Here is a 17,587-nt window from a genome sequence, read left to right on the forward strand (position 1 = left end):
GACCATTCCTTATAATATTCCATCACTCAATGACATTTCCTCTTTTGAATTCAACTAAATCTAAATGGACAAACCTCTCTTCACTTTGCTGATATCATCTCTTGAACCTCTAAGTAAAATATTCTCCCCATTTAAAAAATTTATTTAGAGATAAGCTTGTAGTCTCCTTAACTACATATTTTATAATTATCATTAGAGATTTCACATTTCATATTGCCTTGCTTCAACCAAAGTAGTCAACTGACCCATAATATTGTTTCTTGAGATCTTTGGGTATATGATAAAAGAAATTGCTCTGACTTTATTTTTTCTCCCCCTCCATGAACCTATGAGCTAAGTTTTATTTAGGTGCTTCATTTTTATGTTTTCTATTTTCATTTATAGTGAGAGTATCTCTATTGATATGGTTCAGTTCCTCTAGTGACATATGAACTCATTGGATAAGGATTCAATTATGTTTATAGAAAGTCTAGAAAACTGAGCATTTATCAGAGCACCTTGAGCTCCCTTTCCTGGTTCCATAACTATAGAAGCCAAAGCAATTGGTTTGGGAATAATTTCATATTTTCTTTGATTCATGGGTTGCCATGGCCAAAGACTTCATTAATAAGTGGCTTTATTTTTAGTATAAAGTCACTCTACATTTAGTTAGGCCTATCATAAATTGTTCTAGTTATCACATTTTATGAAGACCATTCACAAGGTAGAGAATGATAAGGGGAATTAAATCAGTAACAAGGACTGAAAGAACTGGAGATACAACTCCAAAAAGTGAGGGAAAATGATAGGAGACTTTAATTATTTGAAGAGGTACCATGTAAAAAAAAAAAAAGATATTGAACTTCTTCTTCTTGGCCTTAGAAGAAATAATTATGTAGAAATTTCAAAGAGGCAAACTGTGGAAAAATATTCACACACATATATGTATCAATACAAATATGTGTATATATGTATGTGTATACAAATGTGTGTGTATGAAGAAAAGAGAGGATTTTAAATTTTCTTAACATTTAGCATTGTCCTAAAATAGAATACACTACTGTCATCAGTAGCAAATTCTCTATCACTGGGATTGAGGTTAGAAGTCCATTTGTTAGGAATGTTATAGAGCTTATTCTTTTCTAATTACAAGTAGGCAACATGAATTTTTGAGATGCTTTCTTTCTCTGAGGTTCTAAGATGGAAGGATCAGATTGTTTGCACTACCACTAGGTGGTGCTCACACATCCTCATTAGCTAGTCCAGGGTTCACCAGCTATTGCTTTGTTCTCTGGCAAAATGTTACTAGTATACAAAATGTTTACAACTAAAGAATCTTAACTTCTTACAGTTATGTTTAACAAATTGCTTCCAACCTTCCTCCTTTAATCCTTCTCTTTGTATCCTTCCTCACTCCAAGTATCTTTCTCTCTAGTTCCTGGTTGCTGCATCTTGAATCTGTAAGCATTGGTTTGCTGAGTCTATGGAGGACAGAGTCCACCATAGAGAATTTAGACTTTTTACTATACTGCAATCTAATTTGAGCTGGGAAACAATGAATTATGTTTCCAGTCTTCTACCGATTTGAAGTTCTATAAAACTCAGTTTTAAACAAATTACATTTATCATTAAAATGGCATGCAATTTTGTAACTTTTTAACTAGGTCTCAGTATATTAAGTACCAGCAATTAAAAAAAAATCTTTGAAAAAATCTAGACAGAACTCTTAACAAAGATTAATCAGGAAACTGTGTAAGCCTTGGATTTTAAAGCATAGAAAAAGTGATGGTATTGGGAAAGAATGGAATATTAGGTCATTCTAAAGAAAGAATTGCTACCTTTCTAAGAATTTTAAAATAATCTCTCTAAACAAGTTATCTATTTCTCTTGGAGATGCAATGGTTACTTAAAACAACATTTCAGCCTTCTTTTGGACAATAATCTATAAAATGCCTAGTCCTAGGGTTTGTATCTCTCTTCCCATATTTTCTGTTACACGATTGCAGCTTAAATAGCAGCCAGCTGTTGGCATACATTAGTTAACAAATACTTGTCCTCAGCTGCTCTTAATTCTATCTGGATTTTGATTGCTGTAAAAATTCTCTCTCCCTCCCTCTCTCTCTCTCCTTCTCTCCTTCTCTCCTTCTCTCCTTCTCTCCTTCTCTCCTTCTCTCCTTCTCTCTCTCTCTCTCTCTCTCTCTCTCTCTCTCTCTCTCTCTCTCTCTCTCTCTCTCTCTCTCTCTCTCTCTCTCTCTCTCTCTCTCTCTCTCTCTCTCTCTCTCTCTCTCTCTCTCTCTCTTCCCCCCCTCTCCCCCTCTCCCCCTCTCCTCCTCTCCCCCTCTCCCCCTCTCCCCTCTCCCCCTCTCTCCTTCTTCCCCTCTCTCCCTCTCTCCCTCTCTCAACCTCTCTCTCCGTCTCTCTCCCTCTCTCTCCCTCTCTCTGCCTCTCTCTGCCTCTCTGCCTCTCTCTCCCTCTCTCTCCCTCTCTCTCCCTCTCTCTGCCTCTCTCTGCCTCTCTCTGCCTCTCTCTCCCTCTCTCCCTCTCTCTCTCCCTCTCTCCCTCTCTCTCTCTCTCTCTCCCTCCCTCCCTCTGTCTCTGTCTCTGTCTCTGTCTGTCTCTCTCTCTCTCCTTCAACCCCTTCCCTCCCATTCATCCCTTGCCAATGAGGATTTTTAAACATCCTGAGTGATATAATATGGGTGGGTCTCCACTCTCATCATACAACATCATTTCCTTTTCCCCTCTCTGAACTGATTAGTAGAAAGTAAGCTTATTTAGGGCAGGACCTAGGCTGCATTTCTCTGTATCTTCATGACTTTGCACAGTGCCTGCCATATATTAAGGGCTGAGTAACTGTTGCTGTGGTTCGCTAACTTACTCAGGTAAGAGACAGTTCAGTATTTGATTTGACTTTTAAACCAAAAGCAGAAGAAATATATACGTATTAACTTTCATTCCTATGGCTTGCCTGACCTCTGCCTCCTGGAAATGTCTCCCCTTGGAAGCCTTCAAAATTCAAATTAAGTTTAAAGTTTCTGAAAGTGAATCTTTATACAGTAATGAGAGGATTCTGCATTGCCTCTCTTGTTACTGTTGGATCACAATGAATACAAAACATGATAGTCTTGGTAAAAAGAATGTATAAATGTTCCTTCTGTTCTTAATAACTTTACATTGCTTATTGAGTGAGAGAATAAAATTGGAACTTGAAGCCAGTCATGTACTGCTGCAGATCCATTCAGATCAGGGAATCTTGTGAGCAGTTTTGTAATTAGCAATTCTCAGGACTGGGGCATGAAGGAAGAAGAGGAATATGGGATGGGACCGAGATGGGAACATCATGAAAAAAACTACTGGGGAAGTGACCTCTAAGAAAGGAGACGGAAAGGGATGAGTAGCTTGTATGTGTGGGTAGTTGTGAAGTGGAAGGGGCCATAGCGTGGGTGCAGGAGAGGAGAGGAAATTGTAGGGATGCAGGGTTGAAGGGCTGAAGAGGGTAAAATGATGCTCCCTCTAAGTTTCAGTGCTATGTAACAAAGGCCTCATTGTCTCAAAATATTTTCAGCTCTAAATGTGAGGCTGGCATCTATATATTGCTGTTTTTGTTGAGTCATTTTTTTCAGTTGTGTCTGACTCTTCATGATCACACTTGGGGTTTTCTTGTCAAAGATGCTCAAAAGTTTTTCCATTTTTTTCCTCCGGCTCATTTTATAGATGAGGCAAACAGAGGGTAAGTGACTAATCCAGGGTCACTTATCCAGTAAATGTCTGAGGCCAGATTCAAACTCAGGAAAATGAATCTTCCTGACTCCAGGTCCAGGACTATATCTATTGTATCTCCCAGCCCATGTATTTTGTCTTATTTGGTTTTAACAAATTTGCATTTGATGTATTAGTCATATGAGAATTATTCAATTCAAATGATCCAATTAATTTCTGACAAATACATTTTCCATATACACAGACTTTCTACCCCACCATTATCCTTTCTTTTTGGCTCTTTTCTCATACACTTAAATGTAATATTTTCACTTCATTGTTGTTGTCCATCCTTCCTTTTAGAAGAAGACAAATGATAATAGGATGGATTTTAATGAGGCATAGACAGCTCTTTTCTCTCTTCTAGAGTCATCAAAGTCTTGTGGCAAGATAGAAGTCAAGTGATGGCCTGGGTTGCAGTGGATAACCTTAGCATATTTAGTGTCTTACTAAGTTCTAAATGCTCCACAACATTGCTTCAGCTGAGTTTGGAACAAATTGATCTCAAAAGCCCATTCTGTTTGTGGTGGTATGAATCCCCCTAGTTCACTAATAGGTTTAAAGCTCATCGGTTACTCTCATCCTGGGTTAGCTAATCTGCAAAAATGGTTTTAATGGTGTGGGGCAGTTGCTCATGCTATCATTTCTTGGAGCCATAGGTAAGAGTTGGGTGAAAAATCCTGAACAAGTTCAATAAGCCCTCTCACCAGAGGATATAGTCCTCCTTCAAGGAGGATACCCAAATTTTATACTAAAGCACTAAGTCAATAATCATTTAAGTATGATTTTTAGTAATTAATAATATTATATAAACATAGAAACATTTTAAGGAAAAACTGATGACTAATATTTTTCATTGCCTAGTAAGATTTGGTCAGGCAATGGTCTAAATATTCAACATGCAATAAATTCATTTACAGCTCTAAAATTAGGAAACATAATTCTCTTTCAACTTCGCCTATTTTGGTGGTGAGAAAATGCTTAAGCTAATGTCTGATATTAGTATGTAATCCTTCTTACAAATCCAAGGTAGGTTTATTTAAACAATATATGTATAATACATGTTATTATAAATCAGTTATATTATATTATTAGTTAGCAATTATATAATACATCTATATGATTATATAGTGTTTTCTAATGAATGACATTTTCTCTCTATTTGAATGAAAACAAAGGGGATGGGGTAAAAACAGTTTTTTTTAAAATCGTATATAATTTGCAGTACTAACTTCCAAACTGTTTTTTAGACAAGGCAGTTGTAGAGTTTAGTTAAAGTTTAAGGAGACCCTTCTGATTAGAGAAATGCAAATTAAAACAACTCTGAGGTACCACCTCACACCTAGCAGATTAGACAAAATGACAGCAAAGGAAAGCGATAAATGTTGGAGGGGAATTGGCAAAATTGGGAAACTAATACATTGCTGGTGGAGCTGTGAATTGATCTAGCCATTCTTTAGGGCAATTTGGAATATGCCCAAAGGGCTTTAAAAGAATGCCTACCATTTGATCCAGCCATACCACTGCTGGGTTTATACCCCAAAGAGATAATAAGGAAAAAGATTTGTACAAAGCTGTGCTCTTTGTGGTGGCAAAAAACTGGAAAATGAGGGGGTGTCCATTGATTAGGGAATGGCTGAATAAATTATGGTATCTGTTGGTGATGGAATACTATTGTGCTGAAAGGAATAAAGAAATGGAGAAATTCCATAGAGACTGTTACAACCTCCAGGAAGTGATGCAGAGTGAAAGGAGCAGAACCAGGAGAACATTGTACACAGAGACTGATACACTGTAGCATAATTGAATGTAATGGACTTCTCTACTAGAGGCAATACAATGACCCAGGACAATTCTGAGAGACTTATGAAAAAGAACACTATCCACATCCAGAGAAAGAACAGGGGGAGCAGAAATACAGAAGGAAAACATATGATCAACCACATAGTGTAATAGGGATGTGATTAGGGTTTTGATGTCAAAGAATCACTATACTGCAAATATGAATAACATGGTTTTGAACATGATACATGTATAACCCAGTCGAACTGCTTGTTAGCTTTGGAAAGTGTGAGGAGAAAACGAGGGGGATGAGGGAGATCATGAATCATGTAACCATGAAAAATATTCTAAATAAAAATTAAAAAAAAAGAAAAAATAAAGTTTAGGGAGAAGAATAAAAGAAGATACTTCTGCATTGCCACTTCACACCCATACTCCCAATAGTTCTTTCTGCATATAAAGAAAATCTCTGACTTAGAGTCACAGGTTCCTTTGAAGTCCCTTACTCTCTAGGTTAATGTATCTGAAAAAAATATTGTTAATCTGGAATATTCTCTAAAATTTATTGCTTATTTACTTTGTCCTGAATCCAGAAACATATGAAAATAAACAAAGAATCATTATAGTACTTTCTACTTTTTTTAAGCATTGCTTCTGCATACTGTAAAGAAACATCTTGGGAACTAGCTTCACAGCTATTAAATAAACTTGTCTTCTCTTTTATGAGTGCTAGACACCAGGACTTTTAGTACAGGAAAAAAAATGGAATCAACATTCCAGAGAAAAACAAATATAAATGTTATGAAACACAATACATATTACAAAAAATAAATACATATGGGCTGCCCTTATATTTGATTATATGTGTTATCCCACAGGACTCTGTCACCAAAAAATAGAAAAGCCACAGTAATAAAATATTTTAAGTTGACTGTTGGAGGGATAGTGAGCTACTGACCTCTAGTTGAAGAGAACAAGATAGCTATTTTACTCCAGTCAACTTCTGAAAATATATTTTCTTGCTACATACTGGTTTCCTAACTCTTAGTCAGTTCTGACTAATGGAGGACAGAGAAACCATTCATACATTCCTGGAATCTCATTTATACCACTTATAGCAAACAAGAAAAATGTTATTTCTAAATCTATTTTTCTTTTTTATGAGAGCCCTGATATTTCAATTAATGCTGGGCTTTTATGTTACTTCTATATAAACCAATTGAGGGGTAAATTGGGTGGACACACAAAAGAATTCAGAAGACTTGTTGGCTGCTGAAAAGCATCTCAACAGAGATACATGTCCTCTTTGAGACATCTTATTTATTTATCATAGCTCCATGGAAGAAAACATTTGGCTAATGTTATATGTGTAAATAAAGCTATTTTTCCCTCTTAGGAAAGTAACCATGGAAAGTCAGTAGCAAACAATATTAAGAATTAATTGGAGTTGCCTTATTCAACCTCCAGAGTAAAACTTGCTGACATCAACTGGCAATTCAGTATACCTCCATTTATGAATTAAGAATACTTATTCCTACAGATTTAAGAATCACCTGGATTTCTAAAATAAAAGTCATCCTTAACTTTTTATTTTCTTTTACTCTCCCCACCTTTATATGCATTCAGTTGCCAAGTCTTACTAATTCTGGGGCACTAGATGGCACAGCAGAGAGATCAGTGGGCTTAGAACCAGAAAGACTCATCTTCCTGACTGCAAATCTGGCCTCAGAAACTTACTAGCTGTATATCCCTGGGCAAGCCACTTAAGCTTGTTGGCCTCAGTTTCCTGAACTGAGAAAGAAATGGCAAACTGATACACTGTGGCACAATCGACCTCCAGTACCTTCACCAAGAAAACTCCAAATGGGGTCATAATCTGGCTGAAAAAGGACCAAACAACAAAAGTCATTCTATACCCTCCATACCTTACTCATCTGTATCTGTATCTGTAACAACCTCCAATTTGGGCTCTATTACTTAAGCACTAGAAGGACCAGACATATCAATTGACACAAAATTATAATGATCATTTTTTGTGAAATTATGTACAATTTTTAAAAATGAACAAAAAGTTCTTAATCATTTAAAGTTCTTAACAATCTGACTTCAGGCTTTTAAGATGATTATATATCAGCACTTCCTTCTTCCATCCTCTACATATTTTATACAAAAGGGCAACCAGGTAGCACAGTGGATGGACCTGAGTTCAAATCCTGACTCAAACACTTACTAGTTATGTGACCCAGGGCAAAGCCCTTAAACCTGCTGTCCTCATTTTCCTCATCTGTAAAATGACTCAGAGAAGGAAATGGCAAACCATTCTAGGGTCTTGGCCAAGAAAACTCAAAGAATAATAAGTAAAACTAGACTCATAGCTGTTTCCAATACAAACTCTTACATTTCCCAGCTCAGTGTCTTTGAACAAGCTGTTGGCTATGATGAGACTATTTTTTCTCTATATCCATACTTATTATTCTGTGACTCCTTTCAAGTCTCACTCCAAGTACCACTTCCTTTAAGGAATTCTTCCTGGTGTCTTCAGCTATTCTCAGTGTTTGTGCATACATTTTATATTTATCCTAGCTTTCTGTTCTTTTGTTCTTGCATGCATTTACTTATTAATTTATCCATTGATTTATTTGTTTACTTGTTCATTTTAATTGAAGTCTCAGAACCTTCCATAGTGTCTGGCACATATTAGAGACTTAACAAATTTTTGTTGCTTGAAAATAAAAGAAAATATAATGATAAAATTATTAAGATGCCTTATGTTCGTATGTAGTTTTTCACAAGGCACTGAATATCTTTTCACAGTATATGATTATTAGTCTTTTCTAAACATCTTTCAAATTGTTATAGACTGGTATAAGCCTGTTTACAGATGGTTAGCTGGTCCTCCTCAAAGGAGGTAGATTTCACAGTGAGAATTCTATAACAGTAATGAAGTCTCAGATTTGCTTTCATGATCACCTTTATTTTCTTAACATTTAAAAAAATTAAAAATCTTAAATTCTTCCATATTGCTTTTTTGATAGCTTATATTCTTACATATGCTCTTTGGTGTTGATTCCTTTTCCCCAAAATCTAAAGGCAGCAAATGTATTCAGGGCATGAAGGTAACTGCTGATTTGTTCCTTGGCCGTTAGATTTCATGCTCTAGCTTCAATTCATTTTAACAATTTATAATGAGGCAATTTGGAATAATAAAAAATTTAAAAGCCTGGAATAAGACCCTTCTTAAAAACTATTTTAACAATAACTCAATGAACTTTGTGTGTGTATGTGTGCGTGTATACTTTTTTATTATTTGGTCAAAATTCTAATTTTAGTGAAAGGTATGAATAATAATCAAAAAGGGGACATATATTTATGCTCAAAATTAATTTCATAAGTACTGATATATCAATATAACACAATATATAATTATGATTCATAATTATATATTGTAACTATTATAAGTATAAAATTATAGAATATTTATACTGTAATATTAAATAATATATCACTTTTGAAATTAAATTTGAGAATAAGCATTTTCCCCTTATTTAGTTTTCATTCATAACTTTCTCTAAAAATTATATTTTTATTAAGTGATGGAGTAGGAAAAAAGCAATGACTCCAAAGAACCCTTGCTACAAGTCTTTTACATTAGTTATAATTTGATAGTTAATTACTTATAATTATTTTCAGTAGTTATTGTGATGACTTTCTCTAAAGGTGATAGATTTAGAGAAATCCATGTAGTGCTATGTGCCTCTAATTATCTGAAACCTGTGAGTTAATGTTCCTATTAAAGTGTCCATTATGGAATTATTGAATCTAATTGATAGAGAACAACATGAAAATAATGAGAAACTAGTGTTCAGGAGGCAAACATTGAGAAATGTATTAAATTCTTAAGACTAAATACTGATCTTTGCAGCAAAAAGGGACACCACAATGAGTTAGTTATTCTAATTTCTTAGACTTCTAAGAAAAGGTAAGTTACCCACCTACCTAGTCTTCATATAGTCATTTTTTAAAATAAATTTCAGTTGTTTCAAATGTATGTGAACATATTCATTTGTGGAATGAGTTCTGATAGATCCTAGGAGATTACAGAGCTTTATATATTAGGAACCTACCTTCTTCCATAAGACATCTGTTAGTCACTAAAAACAGATCTTTATATTCATCAAATTGAAATGACCTTGACAGCTGTGGATATGGTTGTATGTCAGATTTAATTGGCTGCCAGATGAAGAGTTCCAACATCTCACTTATTCTGAGACCATAACTAACAATGATGAAGTGTAGGAATTACCCAGATGCATGGATTTCATCCCATCTTTTCTATTAATAAATGCTTCTTGCTACAGTGCAATCAGTTCTTATTAAATAAGTATGATAATAATAATAATCAATTAGCAAAAATCATTTTAAAGAAACAGATGCTACAACATTCACAAATAAACCAATTAAAAACATTGTGTCTATGTGATCTATATCTATATCTATATCTATAATGTGTAGATTATCTATCTACTGTGAAGATTGGATTTAGCTCTCCCAATTGTAACAATAAAAAATTGTAACAATAAACTTAGCTCTTCCTTTATTGTGAAGATTAAATTGAAATGCCCTATCTATTTTTAGATCTTAATCTCCAAAGTGTAAACCCAGTACTGAAAGTAGATCTACCCATTTTAACCAAAAAAAGATATGAACTAACTACAAAAAGGTGTGAACTAACCACAAAAAGGTATGAACATCCATTTCATACACTAAGTGGGAGGTCTGTGACACACCTGTAAAAGAGTGGGCAGTCCTGGAGAGAAGCAGAGCATTGGCTGTTATTGGTAGATGTAAAATTTAGGGAAGGTGACAGGAGAAAAAGGTCTTTAAATAGTGGAAAAAGGGACACAGAGATCAATCAATCACTAGGGCTTGGAGTGAAGATCATCATTCAGTCACTCGAATTTGGACTGGAGGACAGTCACTTGGGCTTGGAGTGAAGAACAGTCACTTAGAGCTGGAGGGAAGACAAATACTTGAGGAGAGACTAGAAGACAGACACTCAGATTTGGAGTGAAGACACTTGGTTGTGGAACTGGACCCCTGGAGGAGCTCCTACAGGAGACCTCAGACTACTTTTCCTTTAGATGGTCACCTTGGTGAGTGTAAATGATGACTTAGTTCCTTGCCCTTTCTGGATGTGTGAACCTCTGAGAAAGGCCCATGGTCTTGAGATTCCTTTCCCCTGACTGGTGTCTTGGAATGTCTACCTGGCTCAGAGGAAGCCAGAACTTTCTCCTCTCTCCCATTTTCTCTCTTCCTTAATATCTTCCTTCTATTGTAAAATAAACTACAGTAAATTTCATTTACTTCAGTAACTCATTTTGGTATTTAGTAATTAAGTCCCTGGCAACAACCAATTTAATATTCAATCCAACCATAATAAATTTAGCACTAAATATTATATATATAATGTGTAGATTATCTATCGATCTAGTTATTTATCTATTTAGTAATTTACTTTTGGTCTCAGATCCCATTAGACTGTGAGCTCCTTGAGGACAAAGACTATTTTTGCTTTTCTTTGTCTCTTAGGGCTCAGCACAGTGCCTGGCATAGTTTTCATAGCAATGATTTGCTTCTGAAGATATCTTAGAAGCCTAATGGCTTCTAATGGACTAAATCAGTCCAATTTCACAACTTTATGGCAGGGGAAACGGAGGCCCATAGAGTTTATGTGATTTGTACATGGTCACTTAGCTAGTAAAGGTACATGCTTACTGCTTTTTGATTGATGACTAATGCCAACATGTACAATTATATGTTTCATAGTAGGCCAAATTCAAGTAGGTGACAATTTTCATTTACTTCTACATTATTTTATCAAATTCTTTTGAGAAGAGAGTGGTCAGTACTGATTTCAGGAACACTATTAATTTATGGAGTTCATCTATCTCCAAGGGCAGGGGCTATTATTGAAATAGTAAAATTCTAATTCATGATAATTAAACTTTCAGTATATTCGATTGCTCATTTAAAAAAGTGAAATGAACTGAAGTAATCTGTAACATTATTAAAAGTACTCTAGATTCCATGTGGTTGAAAGTAGTACAGATAAAAAACTTTAAGACCACTTTTGTTGAATGCATTTGCTTCTTACTCTAATCATTATCCTCTTTCTTAGGTAGAGTGGGCATATGTTGGTCCATCTCCTAGAATGCAGGAATGGAATTTAACTATTCCACTACCTCCTGCCCCCCCCCCCCATATAATACTCTGTCTCTTAATATGAAGGAAATCTTGTAATTCAATCAATTTCAATGTCCTCTGGTAAATAATGAAAAAATTAGTCTTTTGATTGGGAGAGTCTATTTGGGACAGCTGGTTCCAAAACCAAGCCTTTTACATGATATAGAGAGAATTTAGAAAGTAATAATGGTGCATCTTTCCTTTATCTTTGTATTTCTGGATGCTCTTCAGTAGCTAAAACTGTATAGCAAGGAAGAGTCAATACTAGAAGCTGTGGATTACATTACCTAGATTGTCTAAGATAGCTATCATTGACTTTGCTTTTGATACTCTAGTTGCCAGTAAATCTAGAGAGTTCCAGAGCATAGCATTTTAATAAGAGGTTTAGGGAATGAATCTTCAATTTCCTTGGTATGGGCAAGATTCCAGTCCAAGATTCCGGGAAGAAATCTATATCTCCCGATATAGATTGATCACTAGGCACTTCATTTAGCCATCCTCTTAGAGACTTCAAAGGTAAAGTTACTTTCACAGATTCACATGGCCAATTGTGATAGAGGCAGTACCTGAAGTCAGATCTCCCATACTCCAAGTATATGTTTTAATTCACTAGACCATGTTTTCTCAACATAAAGAATAACTACAATAAAAATATGTAAAATGTAAACTTTTGTTTTTTAGGAGATTAGCTATGAAGACACAAGATGATATAGTGGAGAGAAAGCTGGCATTATATCAGGGACACTGACTTCAAAATACAACCTTTGACCAAGTCTGGCTATGTGAGCATGTTAAAATTAATATACTTATTGGTGACTCAGCAACTAAGTTTATAATTTATAGATGAGATGCCAGTCTTCACCATTGGAAGGAGTTTCCAGTCTGGGAATTATACTCAGAGAGGAAATTACAGGTCCAGACTAACTCTCTGTATTTCTGTCTCTATCTGTCTGTCTCTCTCTCCCTGACAGAGAGAGAAATGAAAAGACAATTTAATTAAAAAAGAAAAGAAAAACATGAAGGATAGTGCTCAGCTCATGAAGGTAATATTTTTCAGAAATTTTCAAAATAATTACACACCCATATATGTTTTAAAAATAGACCTACAATTTCTAACAGAACATACAATTTTATGCAGAACTACAACTGATACAGGAGGAAGAAATTTGTGAGGAAATTCCCTCTACCAATATAGATCAGAATTCAGTCTACAAATTACATGTAAAGAGATATCTTGGGATCAGGTAGCTAAAGATTTCAAAGACAAAATTGGAATTGATTCTGAAGATATCTCTCTATCCTATATTTTACTACATTGCCTCACGTGTATGTATTAATATATATATATATACACATATATGTTTTATATGCATTGCAAACACACACACACACACATATATATATATATATATATATATAATTTGTACATAAATATAGAGGAAGGAAGAGAGAGGAGAGAGGGAGAGAGATTTACTTTCTCTTTCATACAAATACATATGCATAAGTCAATACAAAAAGACCTTATACAAATCTACTTTTGTGTGCATTTGTGAGTATATCTTTACAGCAATGTCCACAAATATACCTAGTAGTTCCTTAAATGAATTCAACCAACAATTTATATAAAACAACTGGCATTTCTATATATCCTTAAACAGTTACATATTTAACTTTCTGCTAGTGTCATGAATAAGAAAAATTATGAATGATAATGAAAATATATCAGAGAAAATACTAAAATGTGCCTAGTGATATAAAATAAATTTAGACATATTTATTTACTAAGCAAAAGACAAATATATGTTTTATCAAATGATAACATGATCACCAAAAAGCAAAAGAAGAAAACATAGCCTATTTTATCAACAAAGAAAATGTACAAAATCTATTACTATCCTTGATGGGAAGTTAGTAAAAACTAATAAGGATTCCCAAAATATGGCTTCCATATATATATACATTCCCAGACCATACCCAAGCTCAGTTTCTTTCTACTGTCACAAGAAGCACACATATTATTATAAAACCCTTTCCTTTTAATACATAACACATTAAAGAAAAATATCACAAATCAAGCAAGTACATTGATAAATCATTCACATATGTTATAGTGACAAGGTATGAAAAATATTTTTTGTGGCAAAGGAATAATAGCAGAATTCTATTTTTCACCTTAAATAAGATTTAATCTGACACAATTGCTCAACATGTATAATTCCTTATCATCTGTACATTTTAATTAATTTTGATAAAATATGTCCTAAAAGGATAACATGAGTTTTCAGACCTGTAGATTGCTATGGTTTCTTTGTTGTTTCTTTGTATATGATCTTTCTAGATCATTTTGAATAATGAATTAAAAGGCTCATTTGATCTGTTCTAACAGCTTCATAAAGGGACAACCACTTTCCTCTTTATCTCTGCAGCTTTTACAAAAGCAAATTGTTTTCTTACCTTATCTTTTCTTTGTTTTTCATCTTGGTATATAGTCCAATGTTCTCCATCATTGCTATATGCCAACTTATAGGAACCTACAAACTGTACATGACCGAAATCTTTAGCTCCCTGGGTAATGATGCCAGTCACTTTGGTAGGTACTAGAAGGTCCACCTGTAAGAAAAGAATTATAATTTAATCTTATATTATCTAGTAATGCATTTTCCTTATTGTGTCCCAAGAGCCACATAACTACTCTTGCCAGAAAATTTTAGTGGAAGTAAAATCTACTATAGTATGTTTTTAATTGATTTTAAAATATAAAAATCATCTTGGTTAATCAAGGCTAACACTACCCTGAGGTCCAATTTGAATGCTCCCTCTGTCTAACTAAATTGTTCATCAGGAGATTTCTGTGCCACTGGAATATAGAATTGCTAAAATCTATAAATCAAGTGATCAACAAGCTTTTATAGAGCACCTAATATGTGAGGCAGATATATTAGCAGCTTGGGGGAATGAGTGTTTTCATGAACATGGAGAAGTCTTAACAGACTTGAAGGAAATTTGGGAGTCTCCTGGTTGAAGTGAGAAATGAGTGAATTCCATGGAATACAGTTAATGAGAAGCAGTATGAAGGGTATTTTCCCTGTCTTACATGAAGGGAAGTTACATGTAAAAAGGTTTAAAAGGTAGTTTGGAAACAAATTATGAAGTTTTAAAAATGAATTGCATTTATATATGTAATATAAAAGCTTGTATTTTATTAATATTATTTGGATTTATCTTCACAATAACTAGAGAGGGTAAACATTATTATACTCATTTTATAGATGAGGAAACTGAGATAGATAGAAGTTAAGTGACTTGCCCAGGGCCACACAGATAAAAGTTGTCTGAGGTTAGATTTGTGCACAGGTCTTGCTGTCTTCACATCCATATTCTAGCTATTGTGCCACAAAGCTGCTGAATAGACTTTAAGAGTCAAACAGGAGTTTTTATTTGATCCTACAAGTAACATGTAGGCATGGGAGTTTATAGATTAGGGGAGCAACATAAATTTTTGGAAAAAGTTACTTTGGGTACTGTGAGGAGGATGAAATGTTTCTGTATCCCATGTTGTATCACTATCTACACATATAAATATTTATAAACATAAATTTTTGCCTTTAACTGGAAGGAGCTATTGAATTTAAGATTAGGCAATATCATCATTATCATTTCATGATAATTCATTATTTCTCTGAAATAAGATATATTACCTAATAGGACAATAATTTCTCCTCTATACTCAGATTTATAGTAGCTGACCTTTCTCTATTTAATTTTCAATTCAACTTTTCCCTCTGTTTCTAGGAGACTTTCAATTTCCATATGAGGATTCTTTGACACTATCTTTAGTTTTTTTCTTTCCCATGATCTACAGATTCTTCTCTTATCCTATATGAACAGCTTACTTCCTCTACCTATATCCTCAATCTTATCTTTACTAACTACCACTGCTCTATATGTCATCCTTGAGTATCTTCAAACACTGCAGTTGTTTACATTTCATATTCTCTATCCTGTGAGAAGCAGGATATTGGAAAACCAGTTCTAGGTTAGTTGCAGGTCAAGTATGTAGGAAAGAATAGACTTTGTAGCAGAAACATTATTGTTGTGATCTATAGATTTTTAAATCTTCCTATAATAGAAATGTGGGGAAGGTGTGCAATGTGGTTGCCCGATGTGCTAACCATCATGGTAGGAATATTGATAACTTCATAATGACCTTAACTACGTTTTATGTCAAAGGCACTGATTAAACTTTCCTTTATATACTTGGAGTATACACTTAGAAGGCAACATCTCAATAGAGAGGAGCAATGGGAATAAAAATATGTAATATGTAACTTCACTTTCCTCCACTCAGGAACTTATTTCCCTTTACCTGTCCATTGGAGTACTTTAGAACCTCTTTACCTTTGTTAGGAGACATCAAATTAAAAAACTATATTTGTTAATGAGGAAGAAACCATTTTTTCCATTATGAATTTTCTCTCTCTGTTATTAGGCTTTTTTAAAAAACTTTCTAGTATATCAAATTAGGGATTTGGAAAATGTACAGAGCTTATCTGATGCTACCCCCCCACATGAACAAAGCTCAGGAATCTGCTTTGGGGACAATCGGTGATGACTTAGCATTGAAATACTTTCAAGATACTTTGGAGAGTGGGTACACATTCTGAAACTATTTCCCAGCTTCTAACTAGATAGAAGATAGCAGCCTCTTTTATTGGCTAAAGTTGGAGAATTAAGACAGAGAATTGTGTCAAAAGCATTTAGTTGGCTTCAGTCAGTTTCTTTGAAACTTTGCTCTTAGGGATTTAGTAATATATCACAAGGATCATTCACTATGACTGGGTATGATTTATATGAGGAAAGCAGGGCTGGTTTAATATTGGGAAAACTATAAGCATAATTGACCATATAAACAACCAAACTAACATAAATGACATGATTATTTCAATAATGTAGAAAAAGCCTTCAACAAAATACAATACCCATTCTAATTAAAACACTAGAAAGCATAGGAATAAAGGGGCCATTGCTTAAATGAGATGTAGTAGTTATCTAAAGCCACCGGCCAGTATTATGTGCAATTGGGATGAGTTAGAAGCCTTTCCAATAAGATCAGGGGTGAAGCAAGGATGCCCACTATCACCTCTATTATTTAACATTAGTACAATGTTAAAAAATTCAGCAAAGAAAAAAATTCAGCAATAATAGAAGAAAAAGAAACAGAAGTAATTAAAGTAGGCAATGAGAAAACTAAATGGTCACTCTTTGCAGATGATATGATAGTATATTCAGAGAAATCTAAAGAATCAAGTATAAAACTAGTTAAAATAAATAATGTTAGCATAGTTGCAGGATACAAAATAAACCCATATAAGTCATCAACATTTTTATCTATATCTATATAAATATACATAACCAACAAAGCTCAGCATCAAGAGATAGATAAATTCCATTTAAAATAACCCTGGATAATATAAAATACCTGGGCATTTACTTGCCAAGGCAAACACAGGAATTATACAAACACAATTACAAAACACATTTTATACAAATAAAGTAATATTTAAAAATTTGGAAGAAATATAAATTGTTCATGTATAGGCTGAGATAATATAATAAAGTGACAATTCTACCTAAATTAATTTTCCTATTCAGTGTCACACTAATAAAACTACCAAAAGTATTTTATATAACTAGAAAAAATGATAACAAAATTCATCTGGAAGAACAAAAAGGTCAAGAATATCAAGGGAATTAATGAAAAAAATGTGAATGAAGGTGGCCTCACAGAACGAGAGCACAAGCTTACTTTAAAGCAGTAATCATC

At 34.1% G+C, this 17,587-nt stretch overlaps 1 protein-coding gene across 2 annotated transcripts in view; it reads right to left on the reverse strand.

The window, feature by feature from the left end:
- Positions 1 to 17,587, reverse strand: part of EDIL3 (EGF like repeats and discoidin domains 3) — a 703,912-nt gene that overhangs the window by 24,483 nt on the left and 661,842 nt on the right. For both annotated transcript variants that reach the window (XM_056824616.1, XM_056824617.1), the window contains one exon: positions 14,218 to 14,373. In XM_056824616.1, coding sequence (XP_056680594.1) covers positions 14,218 to 14,373 — 156 coding nt within the window. The remainder of the gene's footprint in view (positions 1 to 14,217; positions 14,374 to 17,587) is intronic.

This window comes from Monodelphis domestica, chromosome 3, assembly GCF_027887165.1.
Source record: "Monodelphis domestica isolate mMonDom1 chromosome 3, mMonDom1.pri, whole genome shotgun sequence".
Lineage (NCBI taxonomy): Eukaryota > Metazoa > Chordata > Mammalia > Didelphimorphia > Didelphidae > Monodelphis > Monodelphis domestica.